The sequence below is a fragment of the Buteo buteo genome, chromosome 7 (genome assembly GCF_964188355.1).
Source record: "Buteo buteo chromosome 7, bButBut1.hap1.1, whole genome shotgun sequence".
Lineage (NCBI taxonomy): Eukaryota > Metazoa > Chordata > Aves > Accipitriformes > Accipitridae > Buteo > Buteo buteo.
The window spans coordinates 6317112-6337854 of record NC_134177.1 but is presented as its reverse complement, the minus strand read 5'-3'; the positions used below and the strand labels follow the sequence as shown (position 1 = coordinate 6337854).

Below are 20743 nucleotides of genomic sequence, written 5' to 3'. Positions count from 1 at the left end.
TGCCAATAATTTATTTTCTTCCCAGTCTGCTGCCAGCATGCTGTGAGTCCTGCAGGCTAACGAGACGCACTCTGCGCTCGGTCGGTGCCGAGTTTCAGGCTGTGCTTCCTTGCAGCAGCTGCCGTGTGGAAGGGAAGTCAGGCTTCTCCTTCCAGGCTGAGATCTCCCAGCAGGCACCCTCCCTGACCTTCTTGGGCCACAACCGGACAACGTGCCTTCATGCATTTTACTATTATCATTTCATTTATTAGTATATTCCCCTGGAGATGATGCTTTGCTCATCCCGGGATGTTTCAAATCAATTCTGCTATTGGTTGCAGCGGGGTGCAGAGCTCGGCGCCGCCGAAGGCTGCAGCAACCCCCGTCCTCACCAGGGCTGTGGTGGAAGGATTAAGCCGATACGCTGGACTGGCGCTTTTACCATGTATGACAATGCAGGAAGGGGCCATACGAGTTGGTTAAATCTGCCGATATGTTTACTTTTGTCACATCAGGCTGGTAATTAGGACTGCACACTTTATCTGTCCTTGCTACATGCAAGTTCCAGTTAAAACTCGTTCTTGAGACACAGCTTGTTGAATCATTATTTTTATCTCTCAGCGTAACAGTTTTACTAAGTTGCTAATCATTAAGAAAATTTAAAAGACCGAGTCATACTTACTAGCTAAATGGTCGTTGCACTTTAGTTAACATGCGAAATGTGTTCTTATACTGTGGTTGGCTAATAATGCAATATAATTAATAATCCCTGAGAAAGCATCTTGTCAGCAAGAGCTTTGACAGTGTTTTCCTAATGTGCTGAGATGACAGCCATTAAGACTTTTCTGTTGTGTCAGATAAATGGCTAACGATACCTAGTTTCCCACTCTCTAGGCATAATTTTAAAATTAGTTTGACTTCCCTAATCCAATAAACTCAGGACATTTGGCCCCATTAACACTTGCCACACTAATTTATCACAGATTTTTCTGCCTCACTTCAACTTGTTTTTCATCGCTGAGAAGCACTACCCTCCACCTCCTGAGTCAAACAGCTGATGAGGATGAAGGTAACCCAAGTACCACATATGCAGGGGACCAAGTCTTTGAGGTACAATGCATTTTCCAAGGTGTCCAATGCCCTTATCTTTCACTGAAATCTATGGGAGCTGAGGAATTACAATGCAGGACATCAGGTCTGGATCTAGCAGCACATGTAAGCACAAGATTTAATTTTAGGTAACTGAGCCTGTGCTCAAGTGTTTCGCTAAATCCTGAAGCAACACTGGCAAGCTTTACCCAGAGGCACAGCCTGAATAGCTGTGCTGAAAGGGAAGGAATCCCTTCCCCAGCAGGGTGGCAATAAATCTTGGCTGTAGATCAGCAGTCCTTAATTTTTACAGGCTGTAGATATAATAGCAGACCCGAGGCTTGGGTAGTGCCTTGTGGTTTTGCCTCCCTGTGCTCTGTTCAGGAGAGAGAGCAGCTCTCGTTGACTACGAAGAGCATCAGGGCCCCCCAGGTCGTGGGTGGGATATCACTGTACTAGCACTGTTGCAGCCCCAGGAGGAGGGAACAGCTGGAGTTAGTTACTCTGTGCTTTCCCTCTTCCTAGTGGGACTTACAGGTGGTTCCTGCTAGCTCAGTGTCCCTGCGCTGTCACCGCTTGCCCCTGAGCTCCAGCGTGTGCCCAGGGTAATTCCCTGGGTAATTCGGACAGTGCAGCTGTGTGTGCACACCGCATCTGACCACGTTTGTCCGGCTGGGTGGTTGTGTGGACTGCAGAAAGGTAAGCGTGACCCCGGAGCAGGCAGAGGCAGTACTGCCATAGTTTTTAAGCATCCCAGGGCATGCAGCCCCTAATAATTGTAGGAACCATCCAGCATCCCCGAATCCCGTTCTCGAGGCCGATGCAAATGCAAGGTGAGTCACTGGCACTGCATTCATTCTTCGCAGGAAGCAGAAGGTGAACGGTAGGACTAAAGCGGTGCCTGGACAGAATGGGATGTCTGTGGCAAGGTCACTGCAGACGCTTTTTAATCCTGTTCATGCTACACAGAGAGATTGTAGGTAGGAGCTCAGAGGGTCTGCTGAGCGTGGCACCGTCCTATGGAGGTGGGAATCATCAGTCCCCAGCCTCCCTCGTGTCTTCCTGCTGGAGGCTGCGCCAGAAGCCAGTGTGAACCCTCACCCCCAACAGTCAGGACACGCTGGTGGGATCCCAGGTAAGACAGCTCAGCAGCTGAAACAGAGACACTTGCTCAAGGTGGAATAGGGTTGTTTACACTGCTTTGCTCATGACCCATTATTTCTTGTGACCTGAACCAACTCTTGCTGAATGAGCATCCCTCTACTTTTCCTGCGGTGCTCACCCAGCGTTGAGGGGAACAAGGCTGGGTAAACTGCTCACCGTTGCTCTGCGACTGGCCCTCTCTCAGCTAGCCTGCAGGGCTTTCCTCCGGCACCCTCTTCTGTCCTCCGGGCACCCAGGCCAACACCCCTGGAAGTCCCAGGGCATGGCTGCCCTCCTTGATGTTCCCCAGAGAGACTTCTCACAGTAGCTAGTGATCAACAGGCAAGTAGCTGGAGCGACGAGGCAGCGTAAGCTAGGCTGCACCCACGGCTCGTGTTGGTGTAAACACCACCTCCTGCGTTCTGGTGGGTTTGCTGGAAACAAGGTGGGATGTTTACCCCAGGGCTGGCTGAAATGCATACTCTCGAGGCTAGGCTTTAACGCGGTGCTTTAGGGCATCAGACATTTCTCCAGAACGTAACTGAGAACAGATACAACTCACTTGAAACCTTCCAAAAGTTTTCTAATCCCTGATCACCTCTGCAATGCAATTCATATAAAGACTTAGCTAGGAGAACCAAAGCTTGATAACATACTGAGTCTACTCGAGAGAAAAGATGTGTGTGCGATCCAGCTGTGCAACACTGGAAAGGAAATACATATAAATGTGAAAGGCCGTGGTATTTACAAATATGCTTTGAAATAGGATTGCTATTGTTGTATAGAAAAGTGGGATAATCACATTAGTAGTATCAAGAAACAAACTTTAGAAAATAAACGTTGATCCAGACAAAGGAATGATGCCTGCAAGCAATGACTGATGGAGCTGATTTCCAATTTTTTTATTGCATCTCAAATAAAGTCTGCCTTGGAATATTTGTTTTGTGTCTCAAAACCAAGTATCATCTACAGCTGCACTTCAGTAAAAAGACTTGATTTAATCCAGAACATCTCTCCAGTCATCCAAAACGAATCTGTTAATTGCAGAAAATCAACCAAATTTATAGTCTGATACCTGAGGAAAAAAAATTATCAGTAGTGCTTAGCCCCAGCCTGCTCCAGTTTGGATTCAGAACAGTTGGCAGCTCTCTCACAAAGTATTTTATGAGAAGAAAAAAAGCCATAGAGCACATGCAACTAGTCATACACTTGCAGATAAACAAACACACACTGCCCTTGTAGAAACACTTCACAGAATGCCCCAGACTCTGCTTATCAACTGACACAGAAGAAAAACAGGCAGCTCCCCAGGGTAAAGTGTATCATCTCTAGAGCAGGCTGAGTGAGGTCAGCATCCACTGAACACCCTGGTAACAGAAGAGAGCCACCATCTTGACCTGCTGGAGCATTATAAAGGGTCCCTGTGTAAATGAAAGCCAAACCTATCTCTTTGGGTACATGCTGTACGGTTTCGAGTGGGATCTACGTAACCAAGCGTGGAACCACAGGCAAACAGATCATACAGATTAACACGAATTAAACAAAAGATCCCATGTTTAACCATTTAAAAACATGATGTTAAATGTGACTCATGTAGCAACCCCATTAGAACACAGATGACAAACTCAGGATCTTGGGGCAGAAAATGTAGGACAGCCCACAGTGCTGATGGCAGAGACCAGCTCTGACAATGCTGCCCCACACGCCACTGAGTTTCTGCGTTTTGCCGTTTGTCTGGTGTTCGTAGGTGATCTGCACAGCACCCCCCAGGCTGGGCCCCATCCACCAGCAGCTCCACAGAAGAGTCTTCGGGTGAATTTGGTCAAACAGCTAGAAGTATTATGGCCTCTGACTTGGAGAGTTTTAGCAAAAATAACCATTCGGCCTCCTTTTGCTTGGGATCCGGCTGGCTGGCTTTGTGGCTATGTTTGTCACCACACACCTCTCCTCAGACAGCACGGGGGGTGGATGCCGGAGGCTAACGGCGTAGCGTTGCTGGTGAGGGGCAGGGCATGGAGCCATCTGATTCTCATGTCCATGAGTGAAAACAAGCTCTCACCGTGGCTTCTTGGCAATTTCAGGCCCTTTTGACGGATTACTGCGCACTGCTCGTTTCTCATTATTCTGAAAGGGGAAACATTAAGCCGACAAACGAGCTGTGTGTCGACAGTTAAGCACACCTCACGAGGGAACACCCGTTTCTCCCCCGACTCGTTTAAAAGCCAGTTTTTTCGCCGGGAAACCACCGGACCGTCCTTCCGAAGAAGCGGCCCCCAGTCACCCCCCCAACGCCAAAATGGCGGAAGGGTGACGAGGGGGGGAGGCGGGGGGGGTGTGGCTCGGGAGGAGGCGCGCGGCGCCGCCTGGCGGCCGAGGGGCAGCCCCGCGCATGCGCCAGCCCGGGGGGGCGGGGCTGGGTTGGGGTAGGGGAAGGGGTTGCCCCCGGGTAGCAACGGCGCCGGCGCCGCGCGATTGGCGGGAGGGGCGGGCTGAGCCCAACCGCTCTCCGTAGGCGCCGGCGAGGGGCGGGGTTGAACGCGCCGGGTGGGCGAAGGCGGGAAGCGCCCCCCCCTCCCCGGCACCCCCCCCCAGCACGTGGTCAGCCGGCGGGCGGAGGGGAAGGGGAAGGAAGGAAGGAAGAGGCGGCCGGCCCCGCCCCCTCGGAGCGAGGCGGGGGAGGAGGGGGGAGACCACGGACCAATGAGGGCGGCGGAAGCGGGAGGAGGCGGGGCGGGGCGGGGGCGGGGCCTGGCGCGCGCGCTCCCCGCCGTGCCCCACCGCCCCCTTCCCGCCGCAGTGGTCGGGCGCGTGTGCGCGGCGCCGTGCCCCCCCCACCCCCCCACCCCCCCCCCCCTCCGCCGTGTCCCCGGTCCCCGGTTCCCGCCCGGCTTCCCCGATCGTCTTCGTGAGGTAAGAAAGGGCCGCGGCGTCGCTCGGGACCGGCCCCCGGGGCTGCGCGCTGTTTGGCGGCTGAGGCCGCGGCGCTGAGGGGACGGGGAAGTGGGGGGGGGGCGAGACCGGGAGCGGGCGCCGGTGGGCGACGGGACCTCGGCACGTGGCGGGGCGCGAGGCCCGGCCCTCCCCGCCCCGGGGCGCCGCCATCGCGCTGCCCTCGCCGGCAGAAGGTGGCTGGGTGTCCGTGTCCGTGTGTGTCTCCCCCCCTCCTCGCCCCGTGTCGTGTCCCCCCCCGGGCCCCGGCCCTTCCCGCCTCCGGATCTCCGAGCCCCAACGTTCTCGCTTGTTTGCAGCCCCCAGCCCGCCTTCCCCCCCCCCGTCCCTTCCCTCCCCGCCCAGCGCCATGGCCGACGAGCTCGACTTCACCACGGGCGATGCCGGCGCCTCCTTCACGTACCCCATGCAGTGCTCGGCGCTGCGGAAGAACGGCTTCGTGGTGCTCAAGGGCCGCCCCTGCAAGATCGTGGAGATGTCCACCTCCAAGACGGGCAAGCACGGCCACGCCAAGGTGAGCGGCCCCGGGCGGGCTCTGCAAGCCCCGATCTGTTGCTCGGCCCGCAGTGTGTGTGCTCTCTGCGGCTCCCGGCCCTCCGAGCGGCATCGCTGGCTTGGCCAGCCCAGAGGGAAGGGTGTAGCGTTTCATTTGGCAGAGCGCTCTGTATCCTGCTTTTGCTTTTCTCGCAGCAGCGTCTCGTGTGTCTCTCTTCGCTCTAGAGTTAGCTCAAGGGCTTCCAGTAACGTAACGCAGGAAGGATTGAGGACCGGGAGTGGGGGGAGGGTGTTGGTTTTTGGTTTTTTTCCTCCCAACTTGTTAAAAAGCTTTAAAGCTGATAGCGATAAAACCTGTTTCTGTAGTGGGGGTAGAGTAAGTTCTGGAAGGGGGGCTGATGAAATCACTAGGGCGTGGTTGGATTGTGCTGTCGCTACCCACCAAAGCACTTTTGTGTCTCCCCGTGCTAGCAGGCTTTCACTATTGCAGCGCTTGACTTAAGCGCTTACTAGAAGTGCCCATGTTCTGTTACATAATCCAGAAGAGCTCAGCAGACAGTCGTTACCTCTCCGGGCCTGCTCTGGCCCTATTTTGCCGGCTTGCCTCGCTGCTTCTTTCCTTTTTTTCAGCATACCTTCCCCCTCCTGCGTTCCGGCAGGGACATTCTTAGGCTGCAGTCCTGCTGCCTAAGCAGTTGGCTTATGCAGCTGTCCAAAGCTTGGACCAAGGCTAGATTCCCCCTTCGTTCATTCAGCCACGCTTTGTGCTGGGTATATTAGAGTTTAGAGACAGATCTGTTACAAACACGGGCTAATTAGATTTGTAAGTTCCCACAACCTTGTGTGATACAGGTAGGTGGGTAAAGTATTTAGGATTTGTCAAAGCTAGAGTATACCAAGCCCTTGCCAGTTGTTTTTTTTTCCTTTCTCCCTCCCCTTGCTTTTTTTATGGCTTGTTTTATTAGGCAGATCCAGTTTTCTTAAACACTGAAACAGTTGTGAGAGTGAAAGGACCTGAGAAGAGCAGGCTATGAACTGGTAATCCAAGCGCTAACTGCAGTGGACAGCTGCTGCTAGCATAAAGGGAGGTGGGAGCTGCTTTAATCTCTGTGCATGACCACGTCTTCTTTTACCCTCGACCTTCGCGTTGTCACCGACACTGTTGTGTTTCTCAGAACAGCTAGAACTTGAAGTAAACTTTTTCTCAACCTCTGCATACTCTTGAGCTCTAGCTTGCTGCTGTAAAACTACAGAAGGCTATGGAAGGTAACAGTGGCTGATCTGTGTTCTCATGTAGTGTTTCTGTAGTGTGCTATGAAAGGGTGTGAGAGGCTTTCTCTTGCTGCATGGACTGCTTTCATACCACAAGCAAAGGGTTCAGGCAGATTCTGGTATCACACGTGATCTTTTAGAAAACAGTGTGGAACCAGCAATACTGATGGCAATGGCATCTTGCTTCTCTAGGACCTACAGTAACTGATACTATTTTTCTTCTCTTGTAGGTTCACTTGGTTGGTATTGATATCTTCACTGGTAAAAAATATGAAGATATTTGTCCATCAACTCATAACATGGATGTTCCCAATATCAAGAGGAATGATTACCAGGTGAGTTAACAGTCACTGCATCCTCCCACACGTTAGGAGGCTTTATACTCCTAATACCACATGTAAACTTTCTTCATCCCCAAACTTGCCTCTCAATTAATAAGGAGCTGTTGTCAGAATTGATGGAACTTGCCTGTCGAGACATGACATTGCTGAACTTGTAGCATTTACTGAATTGTTAAAACTGTCAGAGCTCATTGATGGAGAGCTCCTTACTGTACTGACAACCTCATGTTATATTTGCAATCTTTAGAAATGACAGGTAATAGACAACGTTTTCTAGCTCATGTTGTAAGGTCACTTCTTCATTCTTTGCAATACTGGAGTATCTGGAGAGGTGTTATCCCTGCTGCAAGTTACTATTAGTTAAAGGGTAATCAAGATCTCACTAAGAGTAAATTTGAATCTAAGTATGTATTGTCATTTATAATTTCACTCTTACATAGGGTAGATGAATCAACAAGACAGTCTTAAACTGCATCTGATACCAATTCTAACTTGCTACAGTGCTTTCTGTTCCTTGCGTGGAAGCTGGCTTTAGTTGATCTCAAGTCATTTTGGTGCTCCTGAGCTCTGCTCTGAAATGTATGTATGGAGGGAACTTGTCAGGCCTCTAACTTCTGTAATGCCTTCTGTGATAGGGATAGTGAGCTCTTAAAAGCAGATTCGGGTTCTGACTTATAACGTGTCGGCTATCTTTCCCTTGTCTCGGGAGTAGTTCTGGTCAGGAATTGATACACATCCACATCAGCTGGAAAGCTGCAATTGCTTGACAAAGCCAAAGTTCAGAGGGTTAGCAACTCTTCAGGACAGCTGGTGCTGTTTGGATTAAGTGTGACTAGCTTGACTTAGGGCTCAGGCCTTCCAAGAGATTGTTAATGTTATCTTGGTGATCTTTCTCTCGTGTTCTTGGGTCCTCATTGCTACTGAAATTCTTGATGTTTATCAGACTTGTTAGGGCTGCCTTTTTGGTTTACTGTTACATGTTCCAGGTTCCCTAACCTGCTCTGTCAACATAGCTGTTCCCCTTAGCTCAGGCTTTCGGTTAGGTTGAAAACAGCATTATAAAAGTGGTCCAGAGCGTGGTGGATGTTCCCCAATTTATTCATTAGCCTTTAATGTAAATGATGGTATCTCATTGTACAAATGAAGGTACAGAAGCGTACAGTTCAACTGTTGTGAACTTTGTACACTTTGTAAAAGCAATGCTCTTCAGTGAACACCATTCCAGTTACTGTTTCTAATTCATAGGGGTAAAAAGCTGAACCAGTGACCTGGAAGCAGTACTTCTTCTAAATCACAAGGATGGGTTTTGCGGTGCCCCACATACTAGGAAATAACCAGCAGGGTTCTGGTGGTTCTTGATAGCTTTTGCTACAGTTGCCCTAACTCTCCGCCCTCTAAACTCTTGCTAAAAATTGAGTTAAATTAGTTTCTTAACGGTTACAAACACAGTACTAACAAATTAATGTAACAGGTAGAGTTCACTGCCTTCTGCTTACCTTCAGCTACTGCCTACTAGTGACTACTGATGTTAAACTTCCTAAAAGCGAACTTCTCTTCACAGCTGATAGGTATTCAGGATGGGTATCTCTCCCTGCTGACAGAAAGTGGTGAAGTTCGTGAGGATCTAAAGCTGCCAGAAGGGGATCTTGGCAAAGAAATAGAAGGAAAATTCAATGCCAATGAAGATGTGCAGGTAAGCATAGAGGGCAGACAAGAAGAGTTGTGGTTAATTCCACTTGATTATACAATGAAGGAGTCTTATTCTAATACTGACCATTTGTAGCTCTCCATGATGAGCGGGTTAGAAGCACGGGAATCGGTCCTTTGAGATGCAGAAGGACTCTTGTACTGGAGCATTCAGTATGGCACTGAAGCCTGGCTCAGTTGACAGTGAGGCGATACGGGTGTGTCTCAGATGTCTAGGTAAATCCCGACAGTGCTGTCCGCATGGTGTGGATTGGAGCCTCCAGGCTTTCTTCATCGGGACCAAGTGCAGAGTTTTGTGATATAGTCTGAGTAGTCTAATTTGCTATGTTAGCAAACATGTCTGCAAGTAGCTCTGCAGACTGTAGTTTATGCTGGGCCACACCAGTTGTTAGTTTGGCTCTACTGCAGGAGCTTGTTCATCTTCCTCTGTTGTACGAACCTCAAGATGCCAGCCAAAGCAGTGTGGCATAGAGAAGGCAACAAAAGAGGAAATCAGTGGGAGGGTGTCGTGGTTCAACCCCAGCCAGCAACTAAGCACCACGCAGCCGCTCACTCACTTCCCCGCCATCCATTGGGATGGGAGAGAGAATCTGAAGGAAAAAGGTAGAACTCGTGGGCTGAGATAAAAACAGTTTAATAGAGCAGAAAGGAAGAAACTAACAATGATAATAATAAAAGTAGTAAAATGACAATAGTACTACTACTAATAATAAAAGGATTGGAATATGCAAAACAAGTGATGCACAATGCAGTTGCTCACCACCTGCCGACCGATGCCCAGTTAGTTCCTGAGCAGCCATCCTCCCCAGCCAACTCCCCCCCAGTTTGGGAGAGCATGACATCACGTGGTACGGAATACCCCTTGGGCCAGTTTGGGTCAGCTGCCCTGGCTGTGCCCCCTCCCAACTCCTTGTGCCCCTCCAGCCTTCTTGCTGGCTGGGCATGAGAAGCTGAAAAATCCTTGACTTAGTCTAAACACTACTCAGGAACAACTGAAAACATCAGTGTGTTATCAACATTATTTTCATACTGAACCCAAAACATAGCACTATACCAGCTACTAAAAAGAAAATTAACTCTATCCCAGCTGAAACAAGGACAGAGGGGCAGATATTGTGGACATTATTCTCATCACTGAATTTTACCAGCTTTGACTTTCTTTTTTTCTTCCCAAGAGAGATGGGATAGATACTAAAATGTGAAAGTCTGTAACTTCTAGGAGCACCTCCTCTGGCATGGGTTGGAGTTCACCTGTCTGTCTTTTCTTCCAGATATCCGTCATAAGTGCAATGAATGAAGAATGTGCTGTAGCCATAAAGCCTTGCAAATAAAGAGGATCGCCAGGCTCGGGCAACTGCTCAGGTCTGGACAAACCACAGATCTATAAATTTGGTTCTTATTGTCACCAAAGCTCTGGCCTTCACAAGCAACCTCATTTCTTTTCTGAATTGTTAAAAAGCAGTGCTGGATTCTGGATTAGTGTTGCAGGCTAACTGGCAGTTTTCAAAATCACTGAGATTTTAATTCCTTAATTGTAACTATTTTAACATTCCTGTGGGTTTCAGCTATGGATCTGAGAAACCAATCAGGTGTTACTAGTGGATATATTTTTATTTGCTTGAGCAAAACAGTGTTTGTCTGTATGAACAGACAAAATACAGTATTCAGGGGCTTTTAGATAAGCTGGTAGGTATCTAGGATTATAAAGTGACCTAGAGCACAAATAGTATTTTTCTTGACATGTTTAGGTAGAACTGACAATAAAAGTAGCTTTTTTTTTTTTTTTTTTTTTTTTTTTTTTTTTTAAAGCTTAAGTATTTTGTGGATTGGGACTCTTGCAGAACTGTAGGTGCCAATCGCAACTTTTAGACCAAGAAACTCAAGTGATCAAAAATGCCAGCTGGCTTGACCAAGCCCCAGTGGCCATGTGCAACTTAACTGTATTACCTCTGTATTCTTCTTTGCCAACTTGTTGGCTTATTGTAACGATAAAATGGTGTCAAAGCCTACCTGTGGTTTAGGCAGGCAGTTGGAATATTGGGTAGATAAGACATAGACAGGTCAAGGGGACACAAAGGTGAGAATGGATGTTAAAGCTATAGACTTTCACTCGAGGCCTTTGTCAGACTTGAAAAATAAAATAGAAAAATGCAGTTCAATTGCTTTCCTTTATTATATTTATCTTAAACTATAAGAGGGTGACAAAATCCATGGGAATCTGTTGCAGTGCTTCCAGCTTTAGGTTTTAATCTTCAGGTTCAGACCATATTTTTGTAGCACAGGGACCACATGTTTTTCGAGAAGTGGGACAAACTGTAGCATTGAGCCTAAACTAAATGCATGTGATTCTTTTTAAAAAAATAAAACTATTGTGTTTTCAAAATATAGACTTGACAGACAGTACTGAACAACCATGGCTTAACTATAAAAGTAAATAAATAGCTACATAGTTACGAAAGCTAGCTCCTATCCAAGGGAGTTCTGAGTCATTGAAACACGCATGCATGCCTCTAACTATTTAGCTTAACAGGCAAACACAAGGCTTCACAGCAATAGTTACAGAAGGATAACTAGGCTGCTCCTGTTTAAGGCGTTCAACTTGAATTCTAAGACTTGGTGATTCTTCATGAGTGGGAAACTTCCTTAGTGCGTGGCTCGGACCTCTCTTCACAGTTGATAAATTGTTTCATGAACTTGCCTTAAGCTTCAGTGGCTGCAGGCTAACGGAGGACAACTTGTAAACATGTGGCATGCTGCCCTGGACAGCACGCACAATTCACACTATTGTCAGCGAGGGTCAGACTTCACGCTGCTGTTTACTGCTTAAAATGTTTGTAGCTTAATAGTATGTACTCTCTAATCCCCAAAGGGCTCCTGGCAACTGTCCTGAACTGCCCTTGTACATACTGTGGCAGGGCTTAGCAAATCTTGGAGGTCTAATCTAGATGGCAAAAACCATGCATTTTTCCATAGACTTCTCATGACAGGGAGAGCAGTACAGCGAAGGTAAAGACAGCAATAAATATACTCTGGTAATAAAGCACAGTTACCTGGGACACCTGGCAGAAGCAGGATACTGCCACACGCTCTTGCCTAGCACAATACACATTGCAGGTCAACTCTATAAATAGCACCTTGACTGAAATGGCAAAACTGCTTTTAAAAAAAGCTGTAGATGCAAGAGATTGATGTGCATTCAGAATAGTATGCTTAGTAGTTCAAGCTAGTCTGCACTATGCTCCTGGCTTTGGAGGTGACCGTGAAGCCACTGATGATGGTCTTGACAGCAAGCTGAGCCGTGTGATGTCAAATGGGAAGTCATAGGTCGCTATGTCAAACTAGTGCAAGTTCTAATGCTATCACACCGCATTACGAATACTTCTAATATGCTTGAAAACTACAAGACTTGGATTTGTTCTTGTCCTCGTAGTGCTTTAGTCTACTTTCAGGTGCCTGTCTGTCCTCTAGAACCTTGTTGGAAGACAGGTATTTGATGCCACTGGCCCACAATCTAAGCGTTTACTTAGACTGTAAGCTGTCTGGGACGAGGGCTGGTTTTTGTCCTGTTCCTACAACTGGGGTCCTGGTCTGACTGGAGTTTTCAGGTACTACAGCAATCTAAAGATAGAGGTTTTATGACCTCCAGCTTGCTGGAAGAGCCCTCCTTGGGACGTATCGATGTCCTTCTATTGCAACCTTCAGTTCTGCAAGATCTAAATGATTAAGTACTTCATTATAGGTTTGTTCTTAGATACTTAGTTGTCTTTTGTGAAGCACTTCGAACATTATGGAAGTGCAGAGCATTGGCTCGTCATGCATGAAGTTTCCCATAGGTAATACATAAGCATGAGTCTTAAGCATAATCTCCAAGTTTCAGTAAGGTTAAACAAGTTGCTTCTAAATTAGAACATGTATTTGAGGCATTTTTTCCAAAGTAAGATGTTTCAGTTTACTGTCAGAATCGTTTGCAACAAACTTTGTTTGTGATCAGTAGTCCATATAGATGCGTATTTTTAAGATCCCTAGTCAAATGCTTAGGGAAATTCTCCTTTCATAGCTTTACTTTAAAACAAATCTTAACCAATGTACTTGTTCTGTTGTACTGTCTTAATACTTACATTGTGTCAAAACCGAAAACGATAAACTTCTAATAGCTGATGCAACTGCTTAGAGTAAAGGCTGTGAAAACTAGGAGGTGAAGAAAAGTATTTCCACTCCAAATAATGCATTTTTTTTATGGCTTCAATTCATTGAGTTTCTCTTACTACTTTACAGCATTGGAAAGACTGCAGTGTTTCCTGCCTCAAATGTTGGCAAGTAATACTTTAAGATTTCAATAGAACCTTCTAATTTTTTGCTTATAATGGTGGTTTTTCAACTAGGCTCTTGCTAGTTGAGCCATGTTCTCAGGGCTGTTTTTTTTAAGAAGTTAGCTGAGTTTCATTGTTTCAACGTAACTGCTTTCAAGCCTCTCGCAGGTTTTTCTAATCCACAATGTACCCAGAAACGGTGCACAGTCTGTAGTTTCACAATACAGGTAATTTTACATAATCTGTAAAGAAGTCAAATTTGTTGATAGTTTGAACTCTTATGGTTACTGCAGGTCAGTCTCACAGAATTCAAAATTCAATAAATCCCACTTTTTTCGGTTGAGTAATTTAGAATGTAGTTTGTTACAGTAGAACTAAACTTCAGGAAAAAAAAAAAAGACCTTGTTAAGGATATTTTGAGTATCTCGCTTATACACCGAGAACGTTAACGAAGGCGTAGATCCTGGAGCGTTCGGCAGTTCAGCACGGTATGCCGAGAGCAGCAGAAGTCTCTCCAGTGTCTGCAGTCTGGCCCTACGGTATTTGGCATCTGAGAGTAACTTGGTTTGTGAACTTAAAGCGAAATGTTGCTATGTATTGCTGTGTGGCAGAAAACCCCTGTCGTCCTGTGCTGTATGTATATCGTTAACCGTTGCTCGGTGCGGCTTTCGAAACGCGGGAGAAGGAAAGAGGAGTGCTGGCGACGACTCGTTGTACTGATCGTAGCAAAAAACCAAACCCTGTAAATCGTGTGAACCGGGAAGCGCAGTCCTCGCGGTTCGAGCGTGTATCTGTTTTGGAAGCTGTATTGTTTTCAACGCCACGCGAGCGATCGGGGGGTGGGGAGGACGTCGATGCGCGTTTTGCTCCAGAAATCCTAAGGGTGTCGGTGCTGCGGGGAGCCGGGTGCTGGCTGAGATGACAGGGACCGCGGGAGAGCCCTTGGCGCTTCGGTGGCGGTGTGGAAGGGGATCTGCGAGCTCCGGCTCCGACTCTCGAGTGGGAGTGGGCACGAGTGGCAGTGGGCACCGCGCGCTCCCCCGCTCTCCGCCAGCACCCTCGCCTTCCCGCAGGAGAAACGCTTCACCGCTACAGCGGCGCGGCCTGCGGCTTGTACGAGAGCAAGAGAAGCGCTTGCGTTCCTGTCCGACAGAAATTTAAAAAAAAAAAAAAGCGGAAAATAAAATGAAATAAAAAGGTGGCTCCTTCATGCTAAAAACGCGTGCTGACTTTCTTTTCCGCCGGCGGGAGAGCGCCCCGCCTCCCTGCGTGGCCCGCCTGGCCCCGCCCCGCTTGCGTGGTGACGTCAGCCGCCGGGGTATAAAAGCGTGGCGTGGCGGGCGGGGCGCTCTTTCGGCGGGAGAGCGGCGGAGGGGCAGCATGCCGCCGGTGAGCGCGCGCGGGCGGGCGGGGCCGCGGCCCCCTCACGGAGGGACGGTTGATGGCGGGCGGGAGGCGGCGGCTCTTCCCGGCGGCGTGTGGTGGCAAGCGGGGCTCTCCCTCGAGTGGGAAGGGGGTCAGCCCCGCTCTCCCGGCGGGTGTCGGCCTGGGCCGGCCCTCGCCGCAGGCCGCCGCCGCCCCCCCCTTAGCGCTGATGAAAGCTTTTCGGGTGCGGATTGTTAATGTTAATGGGGTTTTTTTGTGTGTGTGTCTGGGTGTGTGTTTTAGCAAAAGGACAGAAAATCTAAAAAGTCAACGTGGAAGTTTTGCCTTGACTTGACCCATCCTGTGGAAGATGGAATCTTTGATTCGGGGAATTTCGTAAGTCGTGGGTTTGCGCGTGCTTCTGGTGCGTAGTGTCATAAAAGCCTTAGTACAGTACCGTAACCAAAATGCAGCCGAAAAGTTACATTCTCCATTAGTAAAATCGACAGCTGTTCTTTAAATTATCGGCACTTCTTGAAAGTTTCTTGGGTTTAGATGTCTTTTACAGATGAGACGGTTCACGCCTGTCCACAAATAATACAGCTGTTTTAAATTGAATCCTGTTTTAGCACGGGGCTGATTTTTTTTTTTTTAATTACATGTGGTAAAATCTTACTGCCTTGTAAATACTTGCTATCAGGACACAAGTAAATGGTGATTTTTAATATTGCTCTATGGCTAGGGTCCCTTCCCTAGTTCATACCTAGGGTGCCATTCCCTAGTGTTCTATTTCTTTAATGTTGAAACAGGAACAGTTCCTAAAGGAGAAGGTTAAGGTCAATGGAAAAACTGGAAACTTGGGCAACACCGTTCATATTGAACGTCTGAAGAACAAGATCACAGTGACATCCGAGAAGCAATTTTCTAAAAGGTTGGTGAAAGGTTTCCTTTTGTTGTATTTGTGATAGTGGATTTTGAGCAGTGGTGTGTTGAACATGAGGCCCTTCTGATACATACAGAGGAGGCGTTAGCTCAAATTTTTATAGCATTTGTAAATATTAGTGAAAGACATAATTAATTCAAACGTTTATAATATTAGATGTTTAAAAAACTTTTTAAAACTCAAGACTTGATTGCAAATTAATGCTCCCTCTAACACAAGCATAGTAATACAGAGATGCTTTATATAGCTCGTTAGAAGTGTATCGAGGAAAGATAGGCTTTTAAAAGCCATACTGAATTCACATGATGGGTGGCTGTTTTATTACTTAACTGGTTGTATTAAAATATATGGGTACACAATATGTGTTGTTGCAGAAGGACCCCTTAGGTCAAATGAAGCCTTAAACTGCATAGTATGTTAGGGCATGCAACAGATGAGTAGTACACTGATTAGAGGTAGAGTTCCTTCCCTGCATCCCCCCCCTTCATTTGCTGATAGAGATAAACCTGTATCTGTTATGTTAGACCAAGGTTTAGAACCACTTCTCAATGCTTTCGAGTTACCGGCCTTGTGCTATGGAATGAAATCCTTCGGTCTGGAATGAAAATATACTTGTATTACCTGTTATATATGGTAATTTTTTATTTCTGGATATAATTACTGTGGTGTTGCCCTGCTAGAGCCATGACTTGGGTGGAGTACAGACAGCAGTAAAGGTGGTTAAATGAGAAAGTTCTAATGTGTAATTACTGTGTTTAAGGTACCTAAAATACCTCACAAAGAAGTACCTCAAGAAGAACAATCTGCGCGACTGGCTTCGTGTCGTTGCGTCCGACAAAGAGACGTATGAACTGCGCTACTTCCAAATCAGTCAAGATGAAGAAGGATCAGAGTCTGAGGAATAATTGAAGCTCAGCTTTATACTCAGTGCAGTGTACAAAAGGCTAGAACATCTATTTATAAGAACACTTAACTTATTGGTGAATAAGGATTTTGTACCCTGTTTGACAGGATGGTTAGTTTTCTAGCCTTTTTTTAAAGTTCCAATTAAAAAACAGCATGGGAAATAATTTGTTTTGCAGTTTTCCTTCCATTGCTAGAAATCAGAGCTGTTTGTTTAACGTGGCATCGCTGGAGGTCCAAGTAGAAAAGAACTGAGCCCTTCACCCAGTACAAATGTAGGACAGTTACATTGGTGTTTAATGATCCAGAGCTTTTTTATGACTAAAAGTACCAGCTCCTCCTGGTAATTATGTGGAGCTAATGATATGATATTTGAAAGTTTACTTTTATTTGCTCTTAATTATTTTCATTAAAAACCAGGCTTACAAGTTTTAAAAGAAATACTTTATTTCTGTGTGATTTATCTAAATCATTAATTGGTTGTAGTATTCCTATGTGTAACTACAAGTTGAACTGGAGTATAATCAATAAAGAGTTGTTAGCCAGGTGTATATTAGATTGACAAGTAAGACAGGTAAGGAGGAAGAGACAAATCTCATTGCCAGCATCTAGCTAAAACAACTTACTTAAAGGAAGCAGTGAGATGTGCTTTAATGTTGACAGTGACTGAATCCCATTAAATCCATACAGATGTTTCTGCTTTTATGATGGTGTATTTTATGGTTCTTGTATTTGACTTCTGGGATTCTTTCTTTAATATAAGTATTCTTTAGTAGAAGTGGGGAGTTGTGATGGGTTAACCCTGGCTGGATGCCAGGTGCCCACCAAAGCTGTTCTATCACTCCCCCATCCTCAGCTGGACAGGGGAGAGAAAATATAACAAAGGGCTCATGGGTCAAGATAAGGACAGGAGAAATCACTTACCAATTACCGTCACAGGCAAAACAGACAGCTTGGGGAAAAATTAACTCAATTTATTACAAATCAACCAGAGTAAGGTAATGAGAAATAAAACCAAATCTCAGAACACCTTCCCTCCATCCCTCCCTTCTTCCTGGGCACAACTTCAATCCTGGATTTCTCTACCAAGCCCCCCAGCAGCATAGGGGGATGGGGGTTTACAGTCATTTCACCACACATTATTTTCTGCTGCTTCATCCTCCTCAGGGGAGGACTCATCACACTCTTCCCCTGCTCCAGCCTGGGGTCCCACCCACAGGAGGCAGTCCTTCACAAACTGCTCCAGTGTGGGTCCCCTGTGGGGTCACAAGTCCTGCCAGAAAACCTGCTCCGTGGGCTCCTCTCTCCACAGATCCACAGGTCCTGCCAGGAGCCTGCTCCAGCGCAGGCTTCCCATGGGGTCACAGCCTCCTTTGGGCACCCACCTGCTCTGGCGTGGGGTCCTCCCTGGGCTGCAGGTGGAGATCTGCTCCCCTGTGGACCTCCCTGGACTGCAGGGGGACAGCCTGCCTCACCAGGGTCTTCCCCACAGGCTGCAGGGGAATCTCTACTCTGGCACCTGGAGCATCTCCTCCCCCCCTCCTTCACTGACCTTAGTGTCCACAGGGCTGTTTCTCTTACATGTTCTCTCTCCAGCAGCTGTTTCTGTCTGTCCCAACTTTTTTTTTTTTCTTCTTAAAAGTGTTATCACAGAGGCCTTACCACTATCGCCGATTGGCTCAGCCTTGGCTGGTGGCAGGTCCGTCTCAGAGCCGACTGGTATGGGCTCGCTCTCTCTCGAACACAGGGGAAGCTTCCAGCAGCTTCTTACAGAAGCCACCCCTGTAACGCACACACGCATACACACACACCCCCGGCTACCAAAACCTTGCCACACAAAGCCAATACAGGAGTTCTTCACTGAAACACAAATCACTCCAGATCCTATAGAATCATAGAACCATTTAGGTTGGAAAAGACCTTCAAGATCAGAGTCCAGCCATCAACCATGCCTGTAAACTTGTTCTTTTGTTCACATAATATCAAGAGAAATTTGAGTTGTTTTCACTATGAAAAGGAGGTATTTGTGAGCCTGCAGTAACTATTGCATGCATATGCATTTCAGCACTGTATTCTGTCCAGTTGGTAGTACATTCTGCATGTGATTAATTAGAATGTTTACTCTTGGCTTCCAGTGCAGTGGTGAACTCTGGAATTAGTGATGCCATATTTGTTTAATATCATAAAACAGGGATGCATGTAGGCTCTGATATTGAACTTTGTGCTTGGAACAAATCTGCTAGCTTAGGCTGAAGTGTGGCCTTTAAATTGTTTAATTTCCTGATGAATTTTTTTTTTTTTATTAATTCAGCATTGTTTTTGCTGGGAAACCTCTGAGACAGACTATTTAGAGAGCTGCCAAAGCACAAAGCAATGCATTAACAGTCACATGACACCCACTTGCAGTACCTAAATCTGAACAAAAAATACAGAAGGGGAGGGTGAACACTGGGGTCTCATTTTGCAGTGTTCCTGAAGTGTGGCCCAGGGAGATGAGAGGAAGCAGCAGTGGAACAACAGCTACTCGTGTAATCTCTGCTGTGTTGATTTGTTTGATTTTGCTGTTTCAAAGCTAGCAAAAGGAAGGGAGCAGCCTGTGTAACTGGCTGCAAGGCTGTCATGTCCCAGTTTCTCAGGACGATGACTCGAGTTTGTGGATTCCCAGGTCAGAATTAAGGTGAAACGACACCGGGGATCCTTTAACTCGCAAAACTCAATTTTTATTTGCTCACAACAAGAATTGGCATGAAGCCATGTCAGTAAGCTGTGTAACACGCTAACCACGCATCACCAAACATACACCACAGGCCTTGCTTACCTGGGAATCAGCGCAGGGAAGACAGGCAGGAGATCCCTCCCGTTGAGTCCCGAGGTTCGGAGCAGACCCCCTTGCTTTCTAGACTCCTTCTCAGAGAGGAGCCCAGGGGCGGCTGGATCTGCTCCTAGTCCCAGACTTGGTCAACGGTTTATGTCTAAAGGGATGGGGTACAGGGATTATGGAAAAGGGAGAGAGAAAAGAGGAAGATTTCACCAGTCCTGGGTCCAGCATTGGTTCAGTCAGCCAAGAGATCTGGTTGCAGTGGGCTCACACTCCTAGGGCTTCGGGTTGTGTCCTTTTATCATCCTTGCCCCTCCTTTGGGCGGGCACTCAAACTCATTAGGCTAATTAGGTAGCCTTTGGGCTGTGGGTCGTTTGGGGAGTAACTTCCCCTTCCCTGCAGATGTGATCTTTGGCCGTCCACGGTGAGCTGCCCTGCTCAGCACACCAGACCAGCATTACCATCAGAGCAGGGAGCTGCCCACCCTCCCCTCCTGGTGCTGGTGGGTGCTGGTGGGCTGCTCCTCACCTGGGGCTCCTTGCTTGGCAGAGTTCCTTCTTATGCAGAGTTAGTCCGTAAGCAGAACTTGCCCCACCACAACATCTGAGACATTAACTCCTTCAGTCTGTCACAAAGGCTGAGGATTATTTCCTAGCTCCTGTATGTTGAGCTTTATGTGCTTCAGTGGAAATAACTTAAAGCACCCAAGTCCTGCCCCCTGACCTGGGGCACTGGATGATGCCAGAGTGCTGCCTTGGAATTCCTATTTGAGAAAAATCAGGCAGTTTTGAAGCAACAATTGAAGGTGGCTATGTTCATTCTTTTCTAGAAATCCAAAAGATTGCTAATGCTTTTAAAAAGTAGTTACAGTATCGGTAGTTAATACTGTGTTGAACAAGCAGCGGTGTTTTTCACAGCAAAGCTGCAAATCTTTGAAAACCTCTGGTCTGTGCTGCACTAAGTTAAGCGAAGGGCATGACTAACAACCAGTTGTATTTCAAAATACAGCCCCACCTGTGTTTTCAGAGTTGAGCTTTTATGTGACAATACATCCTTCAGACTGACACAACAGAACTGTTCTGATTAAATGGAACAAGCGCGAACACAGTCAGCGCTAATAGGATCATGCTGCCTTGTTGTCCTTCTTTTTAAAGCAGGCTGGCACCTACATGTGTGGTTGCATAGCCTGGCAGATACAGATTGTCATTAGTCAAAAGATAGGAAAACAAGGCCTGGGATTTCAAGCAAAGCAACTTGTTTCGTAGCTGGGTTTGGAGGAAAACTGCCGAAGTGCTCGTGTGAGCTTTGTTACTGAGCTTCACTGCAGTGGGGATGGAGTCTGGCGGTTCCTTTCCCTGCTGCTTGAGAACGTGGTAAACTCCGAAAAACCCAAATTCCAAGTTTCTGATAACTAAAGTGTGAAACTAG

The 20743-nt window shown here is 47.1% G+C and overlaps 2 protein-coding genes across 2 annotated transcripts; both read left to right on the top strand.

Annotated features, from left to right (window-relative positions):
* Window positions 1-5052: 5052 nt before the first annotated feature.
* On the top strand, window positions 5053-13221 carry EIF5A2 (eukaryotic translation initiation factor 5A2). Its single transcript, XM_075031385.1, has 5 exons — window positions 5053-5121; window positions 5460-5674; window positions 7158-7262; window positions 8830-8961; window positions 10247-13221. Exons 2-5 carry the CDS (start codon window positions 5510-5512, stop codon window positions 10304-10306), a joined length of 462 nt encoding a protein of 153 aa, XP_074887486.1. The 5' UTR covers window positions 5053-5121; window positions 5460-5509; the 3' UTR covers window positions 10307-13221.
* A 1363-nt stretch (window positions 13222-14584) lies between these two features.
* On the top strand, window positions 14585-17211 carry RPL22L1 (ribosomal protein L22 like 1). Its single transcript, XM_075031384.1, has 4 exons — window positions 14585-14674; window positions 14954-15046; window positions 15460-15581; window positions 16354-17211. The coding sequence occupies exons 1-4, from the start codon at window positions 14666-14668 to the stop codon at window positions 16496-16498; spliced, it is 369 nt and encodes a 122-aa protein (XP_074887485.1). The 5' UTR covers window positions 14585-14665; the 3' UTR covers window positions 16499-17211.
* The last annotated feature ends 3532 nt before the right edge of the window (window positions 17212-20743 follow it).